The sequence below is a fragment of the Phascolarctos cinereus genome, unplaced genomic scaffold, assembly GCF_003287225.1.
Source record: "Phascolarctos cinereus isolate Bilbo 61053 unplaced genomic scaffold, phaCin_HiC Scaffold_7;HRSCAF=346, whole genome shotgun sequence".
NCBI lineage: Eukaryota > Metazoa > Chordata > Mammalia > Diprotodontia > Phascolarctidae > Phascolarctos > Phascolarctos cinereus.
This window is the reverse complement of record NW_027556180.1, coordinates 77,282,138-77,300,077: the sequence shown is the minus strand read 5'-3', so window position 1 is coordinate 77,300,077 and position 17,940 is coordinate 77,282,138. Positions and strand designations below refer to the sequence as shown.

Sequence of the window (17,940 nt, the reverse complement as noted above, 5' to 3'; positions counted from 1 at the left end):
GTGATAGATTACGATAATCTCCTTCCTATTATCTTATTTAAAATTTTTTCATTACTATTCATTAGGGAGATTGGCCTATAGTATTATTTCTCTATTTTTGCTCTCTCTGGCTTAGGTATAAAACCATATTTGTGGGGCAGCTAGGTGGCACAGTAGATAAAGCGCCGGCCCTGGAGTCAGGAGGACCTGAGTTCAAATCCGTCCTCAGACACATAATACTTCCTAGCTGTGTGACTCTTATAAATCATTTAACTTTTCCTTCAAGAAGTAGGATTAATTAATATTACTTCATTATCTATAGCACCTTTTGATAAAATGTATTTGTCCTGATTATCTCTTCTAATTAGACCTATTATTTCTTTTACTTTGTGAACCTGATTTCTACCTCTGCCTTTTTTTTTACTTCAGCTTAAGTATAATAGATCCTGCTCCACCTTCTTATTTTAACTCTTCATGTATCTTCCTGTTTCAAGTGGGTCTCTTGTAAATAGTGCATTGTTGCATTCTGGTTATTAATACATTCTGCTAACTGCTTCATTTTATGGGTGAGTCTATCTCATTTACCTTCACAGTTATGATTGCTAACTTGTATTTCTGTCCATTCTCTTCTAGTTTAATTTTTTTTCATCCTGTTCTTGCCTCAGAATTCTGTTTAGCTTTTGGTCATGGCCTCCCTTGATTTATCCTCTCTCTTAACACGTCGTTTCTCTTAGTCCCTTCCCCTCCCACTTCCTTTTTTAGGGTAGGATGAATTTCTATGCTGAAGTACATGAGTGTTTATATATTATTCTCTTTTTGAACCAATTTAGATGAGAGTGAGATTCAAGCATTGCCTGCTCCCTATTCCCACTTTGCCTGCCACTGTAAAAACTCTTCCTTATATGCCTCTTTTATGTGAGATAATTTCCCCATTCTTCCTCTCTCTTCCCCTTTTTCCCCTGTGTGTTCTCTTTCTCTCCCTTCCATTCTTTTTTTGAGATAATACCAATGTAATTGACTCACACCCATGTCTTCTGTCTATGTAGATTCCTAACTGCATTAATAATATTAAAGTTCTTGGGAATTTCATGTATTATCTCCCCACATAGTAATGTAAACTGTTTAACCTTCTGAAGTCCCTAATGATTTCTCACTTATGTTTACCTTTTTATACTTTTCTGAAGTTTTGTGTTTGAATGTCAAATTTTCTATTTAGCTCTGTTTTTTTTATCAGTTATTCCTGAAAGTCCTCTATTGCACTAAATTTCCCTTTTTTTCCCTTAAAGGATTATACTCAGTTTTTCTGGATAGTTTATTCTTGGTTATAATCTTAGCTCCTTTGCCTTCTGGAATATTATATTTCAAGTCCCCCACTTTCTTATAGAGGTAAATGCTAAATGTATGATCCTGGCTATGGCTTGATGGGTACTTGAATAACTTCTCTATTTGCTTGCTATATATTTTTTCTTGACCTGGAGCTCTGGAATTTATATAACATGATATTTATGTAATATTCCTGGAAGTTTTCATTTTGGGATCTCTTTGAGGAGGTAATTCATGGATCCTTTTGATTTCTATTTTAGCTTCTGGATCTAAGATATCAGGGCAGTTTTCCTTGGTAATTTCTTGAAATGTTATAAGTAAGGCTCTTTCATTGATCCTGGATTTCAGGTAGTCCAATAATTCTTAAGTGATCTCTCTTGGATCTATTTTCCAAGTGAGTTGTTTTTCCAATGAAATAATTTATATTTTCTTCTTATTTTTTAGACTTTTGACTGTGCTTAATTGTTTCTTGATGTATCATGGAGTCATTAACTTCCACTTGATTAACTCTAATTTTAAGGAGTTATTTTTTTCAGTGAGAGTTTGTACCCCTTTTACCAACCTGTTAATTCTCCTTTCATAATTTTTTTTTGCATTGCTCTCAATTATTTTCCCCAATTATTCCTCTACCATCCTTATTTCATTCTTAAATTTTTTTTGCTTTTTTATTAAATTAATTTTTTTATTTTTACTTTTCAACATTCACTTCTATAATCTTTTTAGTTTCAAATTTTCTTCTACTCCCTCCCCAAGATGGTGTGCAATCTAATACAGGTTCTACATATACATTCCTATTAAACATATTTTCACTTTAGTCATTTTGTAAAGAAGAATTAGAATCAATAGGACGAACCATGAGAAAGAAGAAACAAAACAAAACAGAAGGGAAAAAACAGCAAATAGTATGCTTCAATCTGCATTCAGACTCTGTAGTTCTTTCCCTGGATGTCGATAGCATTTTCCATCATGAGTCTTTTGGAGATATCTTAGATCCTTGCATTGCTGAGAAGAAATGTCTATCAAAGTCAGTCATCACACAATATGGCTGTTACTGTGTACAATGTTCTCCTGGTTCTGTTCACTTCGCTCAGCTTCAGTCCATACCAGTCTTTCCAGGTTTTTCTGATCATTTCTTATAACACAGTAGTATTCCATCACATTCATATACCACAACTTGTTCAGCCATTCCCCAATTGATAGGCATCCCCTCAACTTCCAATTCTTTGCCGCTATAGAAGGAGCTGCTATAAATATTTTTGTACATGAGGGTCCTTTTCCCATTTTTACGTTCTCTTTGGGATACAGCCCTAGAAGTACTATCGTTGAGTGAAAGGATATGCATATTTTTTATAGCCCTTTGGACATAGTTCCAAATTATTCTGCAAAATGGTTGGATCAGTTCACAAGTCCACCAACAACGTATTAGTGTTCCAATTGTCCCATGTCTTCTCCAACATTTATCATTTTCCTGTTTTCTCATGTTAGCCAATCTGATAGTTGTGATGTGGTATCTCAGAGTCGTTTTGATTTGCATTTCTCTGATCAATAATTTTTTGCTTTTTTTTAAAAAGTCCCTTTAGTGCTTGCAGGAATTCCTGTTGAGCTTGTGTCCAATTTACATTTTTCTTGTAGATATTTTCAATGTCTGAATTCTTTTGAGTTTTTATCTTGAGCTTCCCTATGTCCATAGAAGCTTTTTATGATTAGGTTCCTTTTTTGTTGTTTTGAGAGAAATGATTATTAATAACCAATGATTTGGGGGGGATTTTTGTTTTATCCTCATTTCAAGATCTCAATCTCTGAAGGTTGAGCTAATCTTCTCCTCTATCCAGACTCCACCCAGGTGGGGCAGCCATTGTGTTCCACTCAGGTTTGGGTGGGGATAAATTCTTTGAATAGATTGCCAAGGCTTGGGGGTAACTTAAGAAGAAAATGACGTAATCAAAGTGCAGATCCAGCACAATGATGTAATATTCATTCTCTCATTAATTGTTAACTAATAAGAATTGATTGTCCTCCTCAAGAATATTCCCCTTCTAAAAGGGCATATAAACCATGACCCCCTAACCCTGCCATGATTGTCTTTGGTCTAAGAGAGAGATGGCCAAATGACCATCCTTATATTAAAGTGCTGGCATTATTAATAAAATGATTAAGTTACCCAGAAATTATAACTTCAAACCCTTTTAATCATCCCATTTGCTCATTTTTCCAGCTTGTTTCTTGACTTTGGATTTTATGTTAGAGTTGAACTCTGCTCACATCAGGGAGGGGGTGGAGATGGCTAACCTGACCTTCTGTGGCTAGGTCTAGAGGCATGTAGATTTTTGGTGCTTCCAAGGTCATGTGTTCTAAGGACAATTCTAGTCATTATCCTCCTGGTCTGTATTCTGGTCTTTACTGAGCTAGGGCTTCAGCTCCCTCCTAACTACAAATCATAACCACTCCTTTCTGCTTTGGAACTGTTACCTTGAACTGAGTAATGGGAGAAACAGTTGCCAAATGGCTCCCAATCCTGACACCAGTGGTGAACAGAAGTTTAATCTTCTTACCACTCTTGGTGCCACCACTATTGTGGCTCCTGTCAGCCACAGAGGGTACTGCTACTGTCTCTGGACCCCACAACCTGTCCTGATTCCTCCTCCCCTGCTCCCAGGCTGCACCTACCCCAAGGTTCATAAGCAGACCTTTTAATCCTCTTCAGCTGTCCTAGGCTGGAAAAGTGAGATACTGTGATTTTTTATTTGGTTATCCTGCACAGAATTTGATTTGAGGCATTTTTTAGAAGTTGTTCAGAGGATTGAGTTGGGAGAGCTCAGCAGAAATGTTCAATTCCCTCCACCATCTTGGCTCCACTTCTACTAAATGTTGAATGATTGAGTGATATACTACTAACTCACTTAGCTTAAGGTTTACCAATACTCCTGAGCCTATTTCAAAGGAGTTTTGTTTTTGTTTTTGCTTAGGCAGTCTCTATTCATTTTACCCCAACATAATTCCATGACTCTGACTGTGTTCACTTGAATTTCACCCTATGGAATTTCATCCTATTTTTGTGAAGAGTTTCTATAATTAACAAGGTCATTTTGAATTCTATTCCTGTTTCCCAAGGTCTTAGCAATTTCTCAGAACTCAATGTCATCAACAAGCCTAGTGACTATTTTCTCCATTCAGTCTTATATCATTGATAAGAATATAATATGTATATCAAAAAAATTAACACTAATATGTAATTTCTAAACCTATATGTTATAGGGTAGTTGCTGATTGGCTTTGATAGAATGAGATTTCTCATGAGGAGTTCCCTCCATAAATCTAGACCTAAGAATAATTTCTGACTTTACTTTTATATTCAAAATAAAGCAAAATGGCATGCCATCTAATTTGCACTGTTGAATTAGACCCTGTCTTCTTTGTCCTGTGCTGGGAGCAAAGATAGTACCATCATTTTACATGCAATAGTATTGTGTAATAGTTTATTAAATCACTAGTAATAGAAATAATAATAATAATAATCATTGAAGTAATAGTAGTAATGAGGATTTTTGCACTCTTCCACAGTTTGTTGTTAGAAAGAATAAGTACTCTGTTTTTAAAAATCTATTTCTGCTTCTAATCTTAAAAATCAAAGAAACTGAGGGTGGAGCCAAGATGGCAGCTCTCCCCCAAACCCCTCCAAATCCATGTAAAAAAATGGCTCTGAACAAATTCTAGAGCAACAGAATTCACAAAAGACAGAGTGAAACAAATTTCCAGCCAAAGGCAACCTGGATGGTTGATGGGAAAGGTCTATTGCAGGGTTAAGAGAGGAATGCAGTTCAGCGTGGGCTGCACAAGCAATGACGAGGCCTCAGCAAACCTGGAGCAGGCCTCAGGGGACTGAATCACTAGCAGCTATAGAGATTTCCAGACTTCTCAACCCACAAATGCCAAAGACAACTTAGAAGATCAATAGGAAAGGTCTGTTGGACCTCAGTGAGAGAGGAGTTCCATCTGGCCTCAGTCCTGATGCAGCCCTGGGGTGGCAGCTGCTTCTGGAGCTCTTGGCCCACAGATGGTAGGGGGATCAAGTGGCTGATCAGAGGGGGATTGCAGGGATCTCTTTGTAGGTGCTTTGCACCTATGTAGATCTGGGTCACAGTCCTGGGTGGCAGTCCTGGGGAAAGAAGGAACACTGGTGTGGAAGAGCTTGTGGTGGTGCTGCAGAGAGAATCCTCCTCACAGTTCAAAGACAGAAAAGAGTGCTTGTGGTCACTCATAGACCAGAGCACAGGCCAGGAAAGGTGTAAACACCTCACCTTTGATCATGCCACCTTGGAAGAATTGAAAATTTACAGGTCCCTAGAAGTATCTTTGAAAACAACTGCACAAAACTCCTGAAGCTTGGACAGTACACCCTCCACACTGGAAGCAGAGCCCTACCTTAACAAAGAGTTTAAAAGTCAAGTAATTAGCTGGGAACATGAGCAAACAGCTTTTAAAAACTCAGGCTATAGAATCTTACTTTGTTGACAAAGAAGATCAAAACATACAAATAGAAGAAGAAAACAAAGTCAAAGCTCCTACATCCAAAGCCTCCAAGAAAAATATGAATTGGTCCCACACAATGGAAGAGCTCAAAAAGGATTTTGAAAAGTAGAAGAAAAATTGGGAAGAGAAATGAGAGTGATGCAAGAAAATCATGAAAAATAAGTCAACAGCTTGCTAAAGGAGACCCCCCCAAAAAAAAATGCTGAAGAAAATAATACCTTAAAAAATAGACTAACCCAAATGGCAAAAGTGGTCCAAAATCCAATAAGAAGAAGAATGCCTTAAAAAGTAGAATTGGCCAAATGGAAAAGGAAGGTCCAAAAGCTCATTGAGGAAAATAATTCCTTAAAAGTTAAAATGGAGCAAATGGAAGCTAATGACTCTATAAGAAATCAAGAAATTATAAAACAAAATCAAAAGAATGAAAAAATAGAAGACAATGTGAAATATCTCATTGGAAAAACAACTGACCTAGAAAATAGATCCATGAGAGATAACTTAAAAGTTATTGGACTACCTGAAAGCCATAATCAGAAAAAAGAGCCTAAACATCATCTTTCAAGAAATTATTAAGGAAAACTGCTCTGATATTCTAGAACCAGAGGGTAAAATAGAAATTGAAAGAATATACCAATCACCTCCTGAAAGAGATCCCAAAAAAGAAAACTCCCAGGAATATTATAGCCAAATTCCAGAGTTCCCAGGTCAAGCAGAAAATATTGCAAGCAGCCAGAGAGAAATAATTCAAGTATTGTGGAAATACAATCAGGGTAACACAAGATTTGGCAACTTCTACATTAAGGGTTCAGAGGGGTTGGAATACAATATTCTGGAGGTCAAAGGAATTAAGATTAAAACCAAGAATCACCTACCCAGCAAAACTGAGTGTAATCAATGGGGGAAAAAAATTGATATTCAATGATGTAGAGGAATTTAATGTATTCTTGAGAAGCCAGAACTAAACAAACAAAAATTGACTTTCAAATACAAAACTCAAGAGAAGCATAAAAAGGTAAACAGGAAAGAGAAATCATAAGGGACTTATTAAAGTTGGACTGTTTACATTCCTACATGGAAAATTCCTACATGGAAAGATGATATTTGTAACTCATGAGACCTTTCTCATTATTAGGGTACTGGGAGGGAATATATAAAAATATATATATGTATGTGTGTGTGTGTGTGTGTGTGTGTGTGTGTGTGTGTATGTATATGAGTGTATGTATATATGTATGTATGTGTGTGTATATATATATATATTTGTGTGTGTGTGTGTGTGTATATATATGTAGACAGAGGGCACAGGGTGATTTGAATATGAAGTGATGATATCTAAAAAAATTAAGTGGTGAGACAGGAATGTACTGGGAGAAGGAGAAAGGAAGAGGTAGAATGTGGTGAATTATCTCACATAAAAGAGGCTAGAAAAAGCTTTTACAGTGGAGGGGAAGTAGGGGGAGGTTAGAAGGAATGAGTGAATCTTATTCTCATCAGATTTGGCTTAAGGAGAGAATAACATACACACTCAATACACACTTTTGAGGAGGGACAGGATCAAAAGAGAGAATAGAATAAATGGGGGGGCAGGATAGGATAAAGGGAAATATAGTTAATTTTTCATAATATGACTATTATGGAAGTGTCTTGCATGACTACACATGTATAACCTATACCAGGTTGCTTACCTTCTCAATGAGGGTGGGTAGGGAGAGAGGAAGGGAGAGAATTTGGAACCCAAAGTTTTCAAAACAAATGTTAAAAATTGTTTTTATATGCAACTGGGAAATAAGATACAGGCAATGGGGCATAGCAATCTATCCTGCCCTACAGGAAAATAGAAGGGGAAGAGGATAAGAGAAGGTGAGGGGAATGATAGAAGGGAGGGCAGATTGGGGGAAGGAGTATTCAGAATGCACACCATGTTGGGGTAGGGGAGGGGAGAGATGGGTAGAAAATTTGGAACTCAAAATCTTGTGAAAGTGAATGTTGAAAACTAAAAATAAATTAATTAATTAAAAAATCAAAGTAATTTATCTCATCTTATTCTCTCCTTTTTCTGTTGGTGATCTTATCAATTTGCACAGGATCAATTTTCATCTCTATACAGTTGACTCCCAGATCCACAAATCCAGTCCTTGTCACTCTCCTAAGGTCCTGTCCTACATCAACTGCCTGCTGGACATACCTATTTGGATGTCCCATAGGCATCTCACATCCATAACAATCCTCATTATCTTTTCTTTGTTCCTTTACCTTGTACCTCCTTAACTTCTATACATCTGTCAAAGACACCAGTAGATTTCCAGCTACCAAAGTTTCAACCTCTGAGTTGTCCTCTCTGCTTCCCTCACCATCCTCCCCATAGCCATTCACTTGCCAAGTCTTTCCAATTCTACCTTCGTAACATCTCTCTTTTTAAAAAATATTTATTTATGGAATAATGTAAGCATTTCCATAACATAGTGTAATAAAAAAGATGATTGCACGCGACATTGCAAATCTGTTATGTACAACTTGCTATTCCTTTTAAATATATAACAAAGTTATTGTGTAGATTTCTTTTTTTCTCCCCCCTTTTTCCTTCCCTCTCCCCCCACCCCACCGTAGACCATTAGACACAAATATATATATATAAAATTATTTTATACATCTATTTAATATTTCTTTTTCTGGATGCAGATATCATCTTTCTTCACATGTTGTTTATAGCTAATTTCTCTCCATTGACATAGTCACCACTTTGGTTCAGGACCTCCCTAATCTCTCCCCTGGACTATGGTAGTAGCCTCCTACATGATCTCTCTGTATACAATCTGCCCCTCTTTCTGTCCTATCCACACGTTTATCAGATTGCTGTTCTTAATACTCAGTTCTGACCATGTCATTCTTCTACTTAAGAAGCTTTAGTGGTTCACCAACGCTATAGAAAAAAAAATGCAAATTCTTCTATTTGGCATTTAGAACACTTCACAATTCTGCAGCTTATTTTTTCATACTCATTTTTCTACTTCATATCATGCACTCTACCTTCCAACTAATCTAGCCTATTTGCTCTTTCCCTCCCAAATTATTCTATGTTCCACATTCATGCCTTTGCATCCCCCATTCTTGGGGAGCTCTCCATCCTCACCTCTACTTCCTGAAGCTCCTAGCTACCCCCAAAACAGCTTAAGTGTCCTCCTGTGAGAAGCTTTTACTTATTTTGCCAGTTAGTGTTTTCTTATTCTATCCCTTGAAATTATTTTCAATTTACTTGGAATATATTTTATATTCACTTACTGTATATCTGTTATCTGCACCTGCTGGAACAGTGGATAGAGTGCCAGGCCAGGAATGAGGAAGAACTAAGTTCAAATCCAGCCTCAAACACTAACTAGCTTAGTGACACTGGGTAAGTCATTTAACCTCTGCTTCAGTTTCCTAATTTGAAAAATGGGGATAATAGTATCACCTATCTCCCAGGGCTGTGAGAATCAAATGAGAAAATAATTATAAAGCACTTAGCACAGTGACTGGCACATGGTAAGCACTGTACAAATGTTAGCTATTATTATTACTAAATACAGGAACTATTTCATTTTTGTCTTTCTAGCTCTAGTGTCTAGTATGGTCACTGGCATATAGCAAACCAAATCACTGTTAAATTAAATTGAATTGAATTTCATGGCAAAATTTTCAAAGCCACAAAATTTAAAAGCTTCCAATTTTTACATAGAAAGCCCTCTCAACCAAGGATTGAGAAACCTGAAATAGAATTTATCTATCTATATGTTTATCTGTATGCATCTCTCTCTCTCTCTCTCTCTCTCTCTATATATATATATATATATATGTATATATATATGTATATATATATGTATATATATATGTATATATGTATATATGTATATGTATGTATGTGTGTGTGTGTGTGTGTGTGTGTGTGTGTATGCAATTTGCTTTTTATTTTTAACACAATTAAGTTTGTATTTCTCTTGATTGCTTCCCTGCAAAGGGCATAGTCAGCAGCGAGGTCTCTGTGAAGGGTGTTTTCTGTGTTCTGGCCTTCAAATACGCACACACACACACACACACACACACACACACACACACACACACACCCCAGTGTTGAATTAGAAATGAGTCAGCAGCCCTTTAGAGAAAATGAACTATGGAATCTTTCCACTAAGCTTCATTAGCTTGTTGCCATGGAGCTGACAAAACCTACAGACTTTTCTAAAGGACAGTTAATGTCTCTGCAGTGATGGAAGCCATTTATTAATCACAGAAAACAACAGAAGAGAACTTTAATAACTGAGGAATGTGTATGTCTTGGCAACAGAAGCTGTTTACTCCTACCAATCTAATCCAATCATAGCATTTCTTTCATCTCAACCTTGAGTGAACCAAACATGGCTATTCCCTGAACTCCACACTCATTTAACTATGGTGCAAGTCCCTTAAATTAATAAGAAGTTTCATTTTTAATTATTAAAAGCATAGGTTTTAATTTCTGGTTCATTAAAAAACACCTCATGGGGTCATGGCTAATTCTCATGATTCAGGACTTGCATCAATTTCCTTCTTGTTTTCAGGAAGCTAGTCTGTTGGTCCCAGAGTGAGCATTTTGTAATCCTACAGTCAGGCTTTGTGAATTCTACTAAGTGGGGACCTGATGACAGGCAAATATTTAATCATTAAATTTCCTTTTACATTTAGAAAACTGAATTTCTTCTTTTCTCCTCTTTTCTTGTCAATTCAATTTGACTCTTTCATCAGAAAATTGTACAAAAAGTTTTATTAATCATACATGGTTTGGCTTTACTTTCTCTGTGTACATGTGCGGCCCCTAATAAGAAAATTTATATGTGAAAATCTGAATTTATAAAATAGATAAAATAGAGTAATAAACAAGTTATAAAGAAGGATACATTGCTTTATAAAAGTTCTTTATACTGCAAGAGTCTCCTTTACTGCATCATAAAGTTCCTTTAAATCATAGGTCCCTGGTAGATCTCAAATATGCATTCATTTATATTCAACCTTCTAAGACATATATTTCTTAAAGCAAAGGACAATGGTTTTAGAGCTCCAAAGATGGTTAGCTTTTACAGACTTGCGTGTTCTTTTTTCTCTTTCTTTTTTTATTCTTTGTTATGCAGAATGGCTCTCTGGGTCAGGGAGGGGATATATTTAAAAATAAAGGTGATACAAAAACAAAATATACCAATTTTCAAATTAAAAAAGTAAAATGACACTCTCCTCCCAAATGCCCAGAATATTTTCTTTTATTGTCTATATCTACATGAAACAGCCAGTAGTGGTCACATATTTTACCGGATTGTACAATTAGCAGCTGGTAACTCTAAGTTTGCATCGACCAGCTAGTTAGCAGATGTTTCTAGTCATAGTGATCAAACTAATTAAGTTGGTGGACAAAACAATTAAGCTAGTTCCTCTGAGACAGATAGTAACTAACTTAGGCCACTAGAATACCTAGATGGGGAAACAAGGTGGTACAATGGACGAGTGCTGGGCCTGAAATAAAAAAAGACTCATTTTCCTGAGTTCAAATCCTTTCTCAGATACTTGCTAGCTGGGTGACCTTGGGCAAGTCACATAACCCCGTTTCCCTCCATTTCTTCAAGAAGGATATGGCAAACCATTCCAGTATCTTTGCCAAGAAAACCTTAAATGTCATGAAGAGTCAGAGCACAATTGAAAAATGACTAAACAACAAAAAAATACCTAATGGTAAATACCCTTCTCAGACAATCTTACTCCTAAGGAATGATATGATATAAATACTGTTAGAATTATGTACACTGCAGTGTCAATGCATTACTTATTTATCCAGGGGCTAGAAATAGTTAATAGGTCCCTCAAAATAGATAATTTACTATAGGTAATTGTTTTGAGTGCTAGGATAATCACATGAAATGTTTAATAATATTCATAGCCATTGCAATGGGAGGGGGGAGGGGAATGAAACCAATTCTTATGAAATGTTTTCAACCTTTTCAAATCTTCCAATTTTTTTTTTGTCTAGATATCTTCTTGGCCTCTATTTTCTCCTACCTTGTATTCCACTTTGTACATGTGATATCCCTCCCAGGAAGATCTAAATTCTTTGAGGGCATAGACTTGAGTTTTATCTTTGTATCTTCACCTAGGATACTGTTTGACAGGCACTTAACAAATGTTTGTTCATTTGAATTAAGAATACATACAAAAATCACAGTAAATTTAATTGGATGGCAAATACAAGAAAATTTTTTTTTGCTCAAAATAGTAGTTTCTATATTATCTTAAAGTAACTCAAAAGATATATGCATCAGTTCCAGAAGACCAATGATTACTACACATGTAACCAGTCTGACTTCTATTTATACTGTTCCTTTTGCCAAGAAGTTCAAATCATAGTTATAGTTCACTAATACTTATATTCTTAGGAACTAGGAGGAAGGGTGGATCAAGCTCTGGACATGGAGTCACTAAGGCCTAAGTTCCAATACTATCTGATAAACTTATTTACTCTGTGATCCAGGGCAAGTGACTTAGCTCAGCTTCAATTTTCTCCTTTCTGTAAAATGGAGATGATATGAGTACCGTGCCCACAGGTATATTGTGAAGTCAAATGTGTAAAGCACGTTGTAAACCTTCAAGTACTATATAAATGTAAGTTATTATTGTTATTATTATTATTAGTTATTATTATTCCTAGACATGTATGAGAGGCAAGCCTGTTTAAACCTGCGTCTCTAACATCTGTATTTCTGTTGATGGTCCTATTATCCACACCATCCCCTAGGCTCTTAATTTCAGAATCATCTTTGTCTCTTCCCTCGATGAAATCACTTATAAATAATCAGTCACGAATTTCAGTTGAGTGTTATTGTTTAGTCTTTTCGGTCATGTTTGACTCTTCATGACCCCATTTGAGGTTTTCTTAGCAAAATTACTGGAGTCGGGGCAGCTAGGTGGCACAGTAGACAGCGGTCTGACCTTTGAGCCAAGAGGACTTGAATTCTAATGCGGCCTCATACACTTGGCACTTACTTGCTGTATAACCCTGGGCAAGTCACATAACCCTGATTGCCTCACCAAAAAGAAAAAAAAAAGTAGAAAAATAATGGAGTGGTTCGCCATTTCCTTCTCCCACTCATTTTATAGATAAGGAAACTGAAGCAAATAAGGTAATGTAACTTGCCATGGTCACACAGTTAGAAAGGATCCGAGGCCAGATTTGAACTCAGGAACACTCATCTTCCTGATTCCAGGCCCAGAACTCTTATCTACTGTGCCACCTGGCTGCCCAGCTGAGTATGCCTCTCCAATACCTGTCATTTCCAGCCCAATTTTTTGTTTCTACTACAACCAGCTTTTTTGTCAGGTGCTCATCATTTCTTACCTGTTATAATGCCCTGCTGACTAATCTTTCTATCTCTCCAAACTGTCTTTCACAGCACTGCCAATGCGCTGTTCCTAATATACCATTTTAATCATCTCACTCCTCTCCTCTAAAACCTTTAGCAACTGCCTGTTGCCGAACACTGGCATTCAAGGCTATCTCCAGTCTGCCTCTAGCCGACCTTTCCAGCTCTATCTCACACTGTTCCTCTATATTTGTTCTACGTTGCATCTAAACTACCTTATTTTCTGCATTTGTTCATCCTGCTTGCTTATGTCTCCACATCTTTATTATTGGCATCTCCCATACCTGTGATGGATTTCCCCACTTAAATTTTCTCAGAGCACTTTGCAGTTCTCTGTGGCTCAAATAATAATAGTAGGCATTTATACAGACCTATAAGTTTTGAAAAGCACTCATCACATTTGACTGTCATTTTTTTCTTCACATTTTTTATTTTTTTCTGTTATATTAAAATAACTAGAAGAAGGTCTCTGGTTCATTAGGGTAGATCATCATTGGAAGATTTACGGAAAGATTTGGATAAAATTAGCAAAGGATGAAAAAAGCATGAATGGACTGGAGTCTACATGGAGGAAGAGAATACTTACAATGATAAAATCATGGATCCATTATAAATATTAGGTTGTAAATCCTTAAGGATGGGGACTATGCCTAATTTCATTTTTGTTTCATCAGTGCAGTGCACACAATAGGTACCAAATAAATTCTTGTTGAATTGAATTGAAAAGCAAACCAAGATAAAGAATGTCAGAGAACTGTTCAAGGCATTATAGTAAATTAAAAGCGTGGAAGGCATGATATTACTTCATCTAGTACAGAGAGGTGAGATTGGTTTGATTCAGCTATAGCCAAAAAGTTCCACATCATAGTTATGTGTGCAGAATACCAGATGTCAGGGAAATTTTAAAAATTCAGCCTAATGTCCAGCCTTTTTTATCTACAGGACAGTAAATGTTTGGATGTTTAGAATCATCTGAATGTGAGGTGATTGGTATATACATTTTTTATTCAAATGTTTGTTATTATGTAGATATTATCTTGGCCTGGTGAAATATTCCCTGGAGATGAAAGAGAGAGACAGAGACAGAGAGACACAGAGAGAGTATCACCCTATGATTATGAAGTGAAGCAGTATGTTATAGTGGGTAGAGAGCCTTGAAGCCAAGAGGACCTGGGTTCGCATCTTAAACTGACATATACTGTCTGTGTGAGCCTAGGAAAGGATTTAACCTCTTTGTACTCTAGGTAACATTCTCATACTCTAAACTACAGAGAAGGTGCCAGCCCACCTGAATGGATAGAGGAAGCTTCCTAACCTGGGAGTTCCCTATACCGATGAAATCACAGGTCCAGTTCCTATCCCTAATTTATAATGTATACCATTCATTTGCTTTATTTCACCTAAAAATAGTCCTCTAAGTATGAGAATTAGGCTAATTGCCTAATGTTCCCTTCCTTTGAAGGATTATAGCTCCTAGAAGCCAGCTTGATACCAAGAAAGATGTAAGCCTCCAAGCCAAAGCCTCTTCACTTCCAGATTCCTTCCTTAGACTGCTTCCCTCTTGTGACTTCTCCCCTTCAAGTCTTGAGATTCTAATCTGATTTAACCTGTATAGAAATGTGGTGTAGGGGTAGAAATTGAGGTGAGGGTTCAGGGACTTGGGGTATTTTTATTTGCCCTGTTTCTAAGCACAAAATGTGCTTAGCTCTTGAAAAAATTACTTTTGATCTACACTCTTAGCAAAGACAAGAGTTTTTTGTCTAGATACATGAGTCTATGTTTTTAGGGGTAGATGTCAACCTGACATAAAAAAAGACTACCAAAGTACCAACAACAAGGGTCTCTGGGACACCCTGGAGTACTGGAGTGCCTAGGAGGGGCAGAGGGGGTAGGATTTAAATAGGTTTCCGTAGGGAGAGAGTATCATGGAAAGCTCAACCTTGAGAATTTGTTACATAAGTTGTTTTGCATAACAACCCAATGTCCATAGAGAAGGCTGGGGAGGCTCAGGAAGTGGTGACATCTGGTCAGAACAGTGGGTTCCAGGTGCATCAGTGGGAGGTTTCCCAAGAGACCACAATACCATCTCCAACTGGTTTGAACCTGATCCAACCATGGGGTCAGGGTCAGGTAGCCCTTTTGATGGCTGCATTTGACAAGGAAAATCCATCATATCTATGTTGTCTGACTGAAAGATCTAACATTAAAGGATTAAGAAAATCTGAGCAGAGTTTGAAATGTATTTTAATTAGATGGAATAGGATGAGAGCATGCTGAGGAACAATTAAATCTAGAATGTGACTTTCCATAGATATTTCCTAGGTGTACCAGAAATCTACCCCATTGCAAAATGGAGATAGTTCCAAATGTATCATACAAGCTATGTTTGAGATTTGTTGAGATCTTGTGAGGCACATAGTTAAGTTGGACTTTGTTAACAAGATTAGTAATGATCACCCTTTGTCTTGAAACCCATAGCTTCTGTTAAGGTTAAATTCAATAGGTCTTAACCTGATTTCTCTCAACTATTAATCTTCTAGTCACTGAAAAAACTCACTTTGTATTTTTTTTAATATATCTTGATTTACTTATCTGTGATTAAGTTGCATCCTTCTAGGACAGGGGTTCTTAACCCGGGGATTTTGAACTTTTTAAAAACATATCTTAATATGATTGATTTCCTTTAAAATCCCATGTCTTATATTGTATTCATTTAAAAATACTCTGATGATATTTCCATAAGCTTCACCATATTGCCAAAGGGTCCATGATGCAAAAAATAAATAGATGAATGAATGAATAAATGAGTGAGTGATGAATGAAACAAATGAAGTTAGAACCCCTGTCCTAGGAAAATATAAGCTCCTTCTGAACAGTGGTCATTTGTCCTTGCATTCCAAGTACCTAGCACAATGAACGACACATGCCAAGTTTTTTTTCTTAAATGTCTACTGAATGATTGGTGATTGGTTGATTTGATTTGGAACAGAGCTTCTCTGGTGATACCTCCTTGCCAAAGGTCCCGTTATGCCACCTACTTTGATGTCGCGGTGCTGCGCTGCCTGCTTCAGCCCCATTGGTCAGAGGAAGGCACTCAGTGGTCCCTGATGTATTATCTGCAGAGATTAAGGCACATGTTAGAAGAGAAGCCAGAAAAGTCTCCAGAGCCAGAGATTCTGCACCTACCCAGACCCCGCAGCAGCTCTATGGTGGCAGCAACTCCTTCACTAGTGAACACTCATAAGACCCAGGTAAGAAAAATTCTTTGTTTTTCATTACACTTTGGAGCACTGGCTTTACAAATTATCAGCCATTTATTTTCTTCTGTTTCTCTGCAAATGACTATCATTTGTTTGAGGGTGTATTATAGTTGGAGGATTGCCTTGAAACTCTGTTCTTTCTCTGTCTTTTGCTCTTTTACCATTCTTCTCCATTGAATTGAGCCCTTAAATAAGAAATATGTGTGTATGTATGTATATATGATTATATATGTATATATACATACATATACATATGTGTGTATACACTATTAAATTCACTAATATACATTAAAGGTTCTATTGATTCAGAATGGAATGCTCTACTACAGAAAATATTCTGGTTAACTGAGTTAACCATATATATATATCACAATTAAATAGGCAATTTCAAAGCATTTGAAAACAATAAAAATAATCATAATAATTCACATTTATGAGCCTGTTAATATTTACAAGCCACTTTCCTCACAACAATTCCACGAGGTGTCAGCAAAACTTATTGATGCCACTTCAAGGATGAGAAAATGTACCCTAAGAAATTTTAAAGTGACTTGCCCAGGGTCACATAGATACTAAATCTTACACTTGTACTGAACATTAGCAACTCGATTTTTGTAGTGCTTCTTGATCAACATTAAGAAACATTATCATTATATGGACTTGTTGACATAGATAATCTGAGAAAATGTGCTGAATATGTACCCTTACCCAGTGACAGATCCTGAAATTTGCTAAAATGAACCCACCAGATTATTTCCTTATCTTTTACTATAAAAGTAACAAAGTATAGAAAAGTTTGATGTAGTGCAAGGGGGTTCATGGGAGCATAGTTTTAGAGCTAGAAGGGACATTAGAAAACATCTAATCCCACCCTCTCATTGTGCAGATGAAAATCTATCTATCTGAACTTTCTAATATTTCAAATTACAGATAATTGAAAGTAACATATTGGAAAAATACTAGCTTGTGGATGTAGTTACAGAGTTCCAAAGGCAAAGATTGAAATAGCAACTAAATAGAAGAGGAGTCTGAATTAGCAAAAATATTCACTTTTACCTGCTGGAAAATAATTCTAGCCAAAGTATGATGAATCATTGCAGTGACAAGCTTTCATTGCACCTAAATGTCTCAGTCTTCCATTTTAATACAACCAGGAAATAAGACTTCCAGGCTTCTAGAATATATAGCATTACAGTCTGATTGACCGCCAGAAACTAGGACAGAAAGTTAACAATGCATGAAATAAGATCTTCTCACAATGACAAAATGCAATAGCTATGAAATGTCAAGGTTTAAAGTTCAATACTGAACAGGCAATTTAAAAGCAAATAACCCAATAACTAACTACAAAATAAGACCTCAGGAAGAACTGCATCATCTTAATACTGCTTATAGGAGGTATCCATTGGTTTGATTTTTCTATATCTGCCTTT

At 36.5% G+C, this 17,940-nt stretch overlaps 1 protein-coding gene across 3 annotated transcripts in view; it reads left to right on the top strand.

The window, feature by feature from the left end:
• The window catches only part of UNC80 (unc-80 subunit of NALCN channel complex), a 222,492-nt gene that overhangs the window by 22,893 nt on the left and 181,659 nt on the right, over positions 1-17,940 (top strand). For all 3 annotated transcript variants that reach the window (XM_021008767.2, XM_078147389.1, XM_078147390.1), the window contains exon 8: positions 16,237-16,498. In XM_021008767.2, the coding sequence (XP_020864426.1) occupies positions 16,237-16,498 (262 nt within the window). The remainder of the gene's footprint in view (positions 1-16,236; positions 16,499-17,940) is intronic.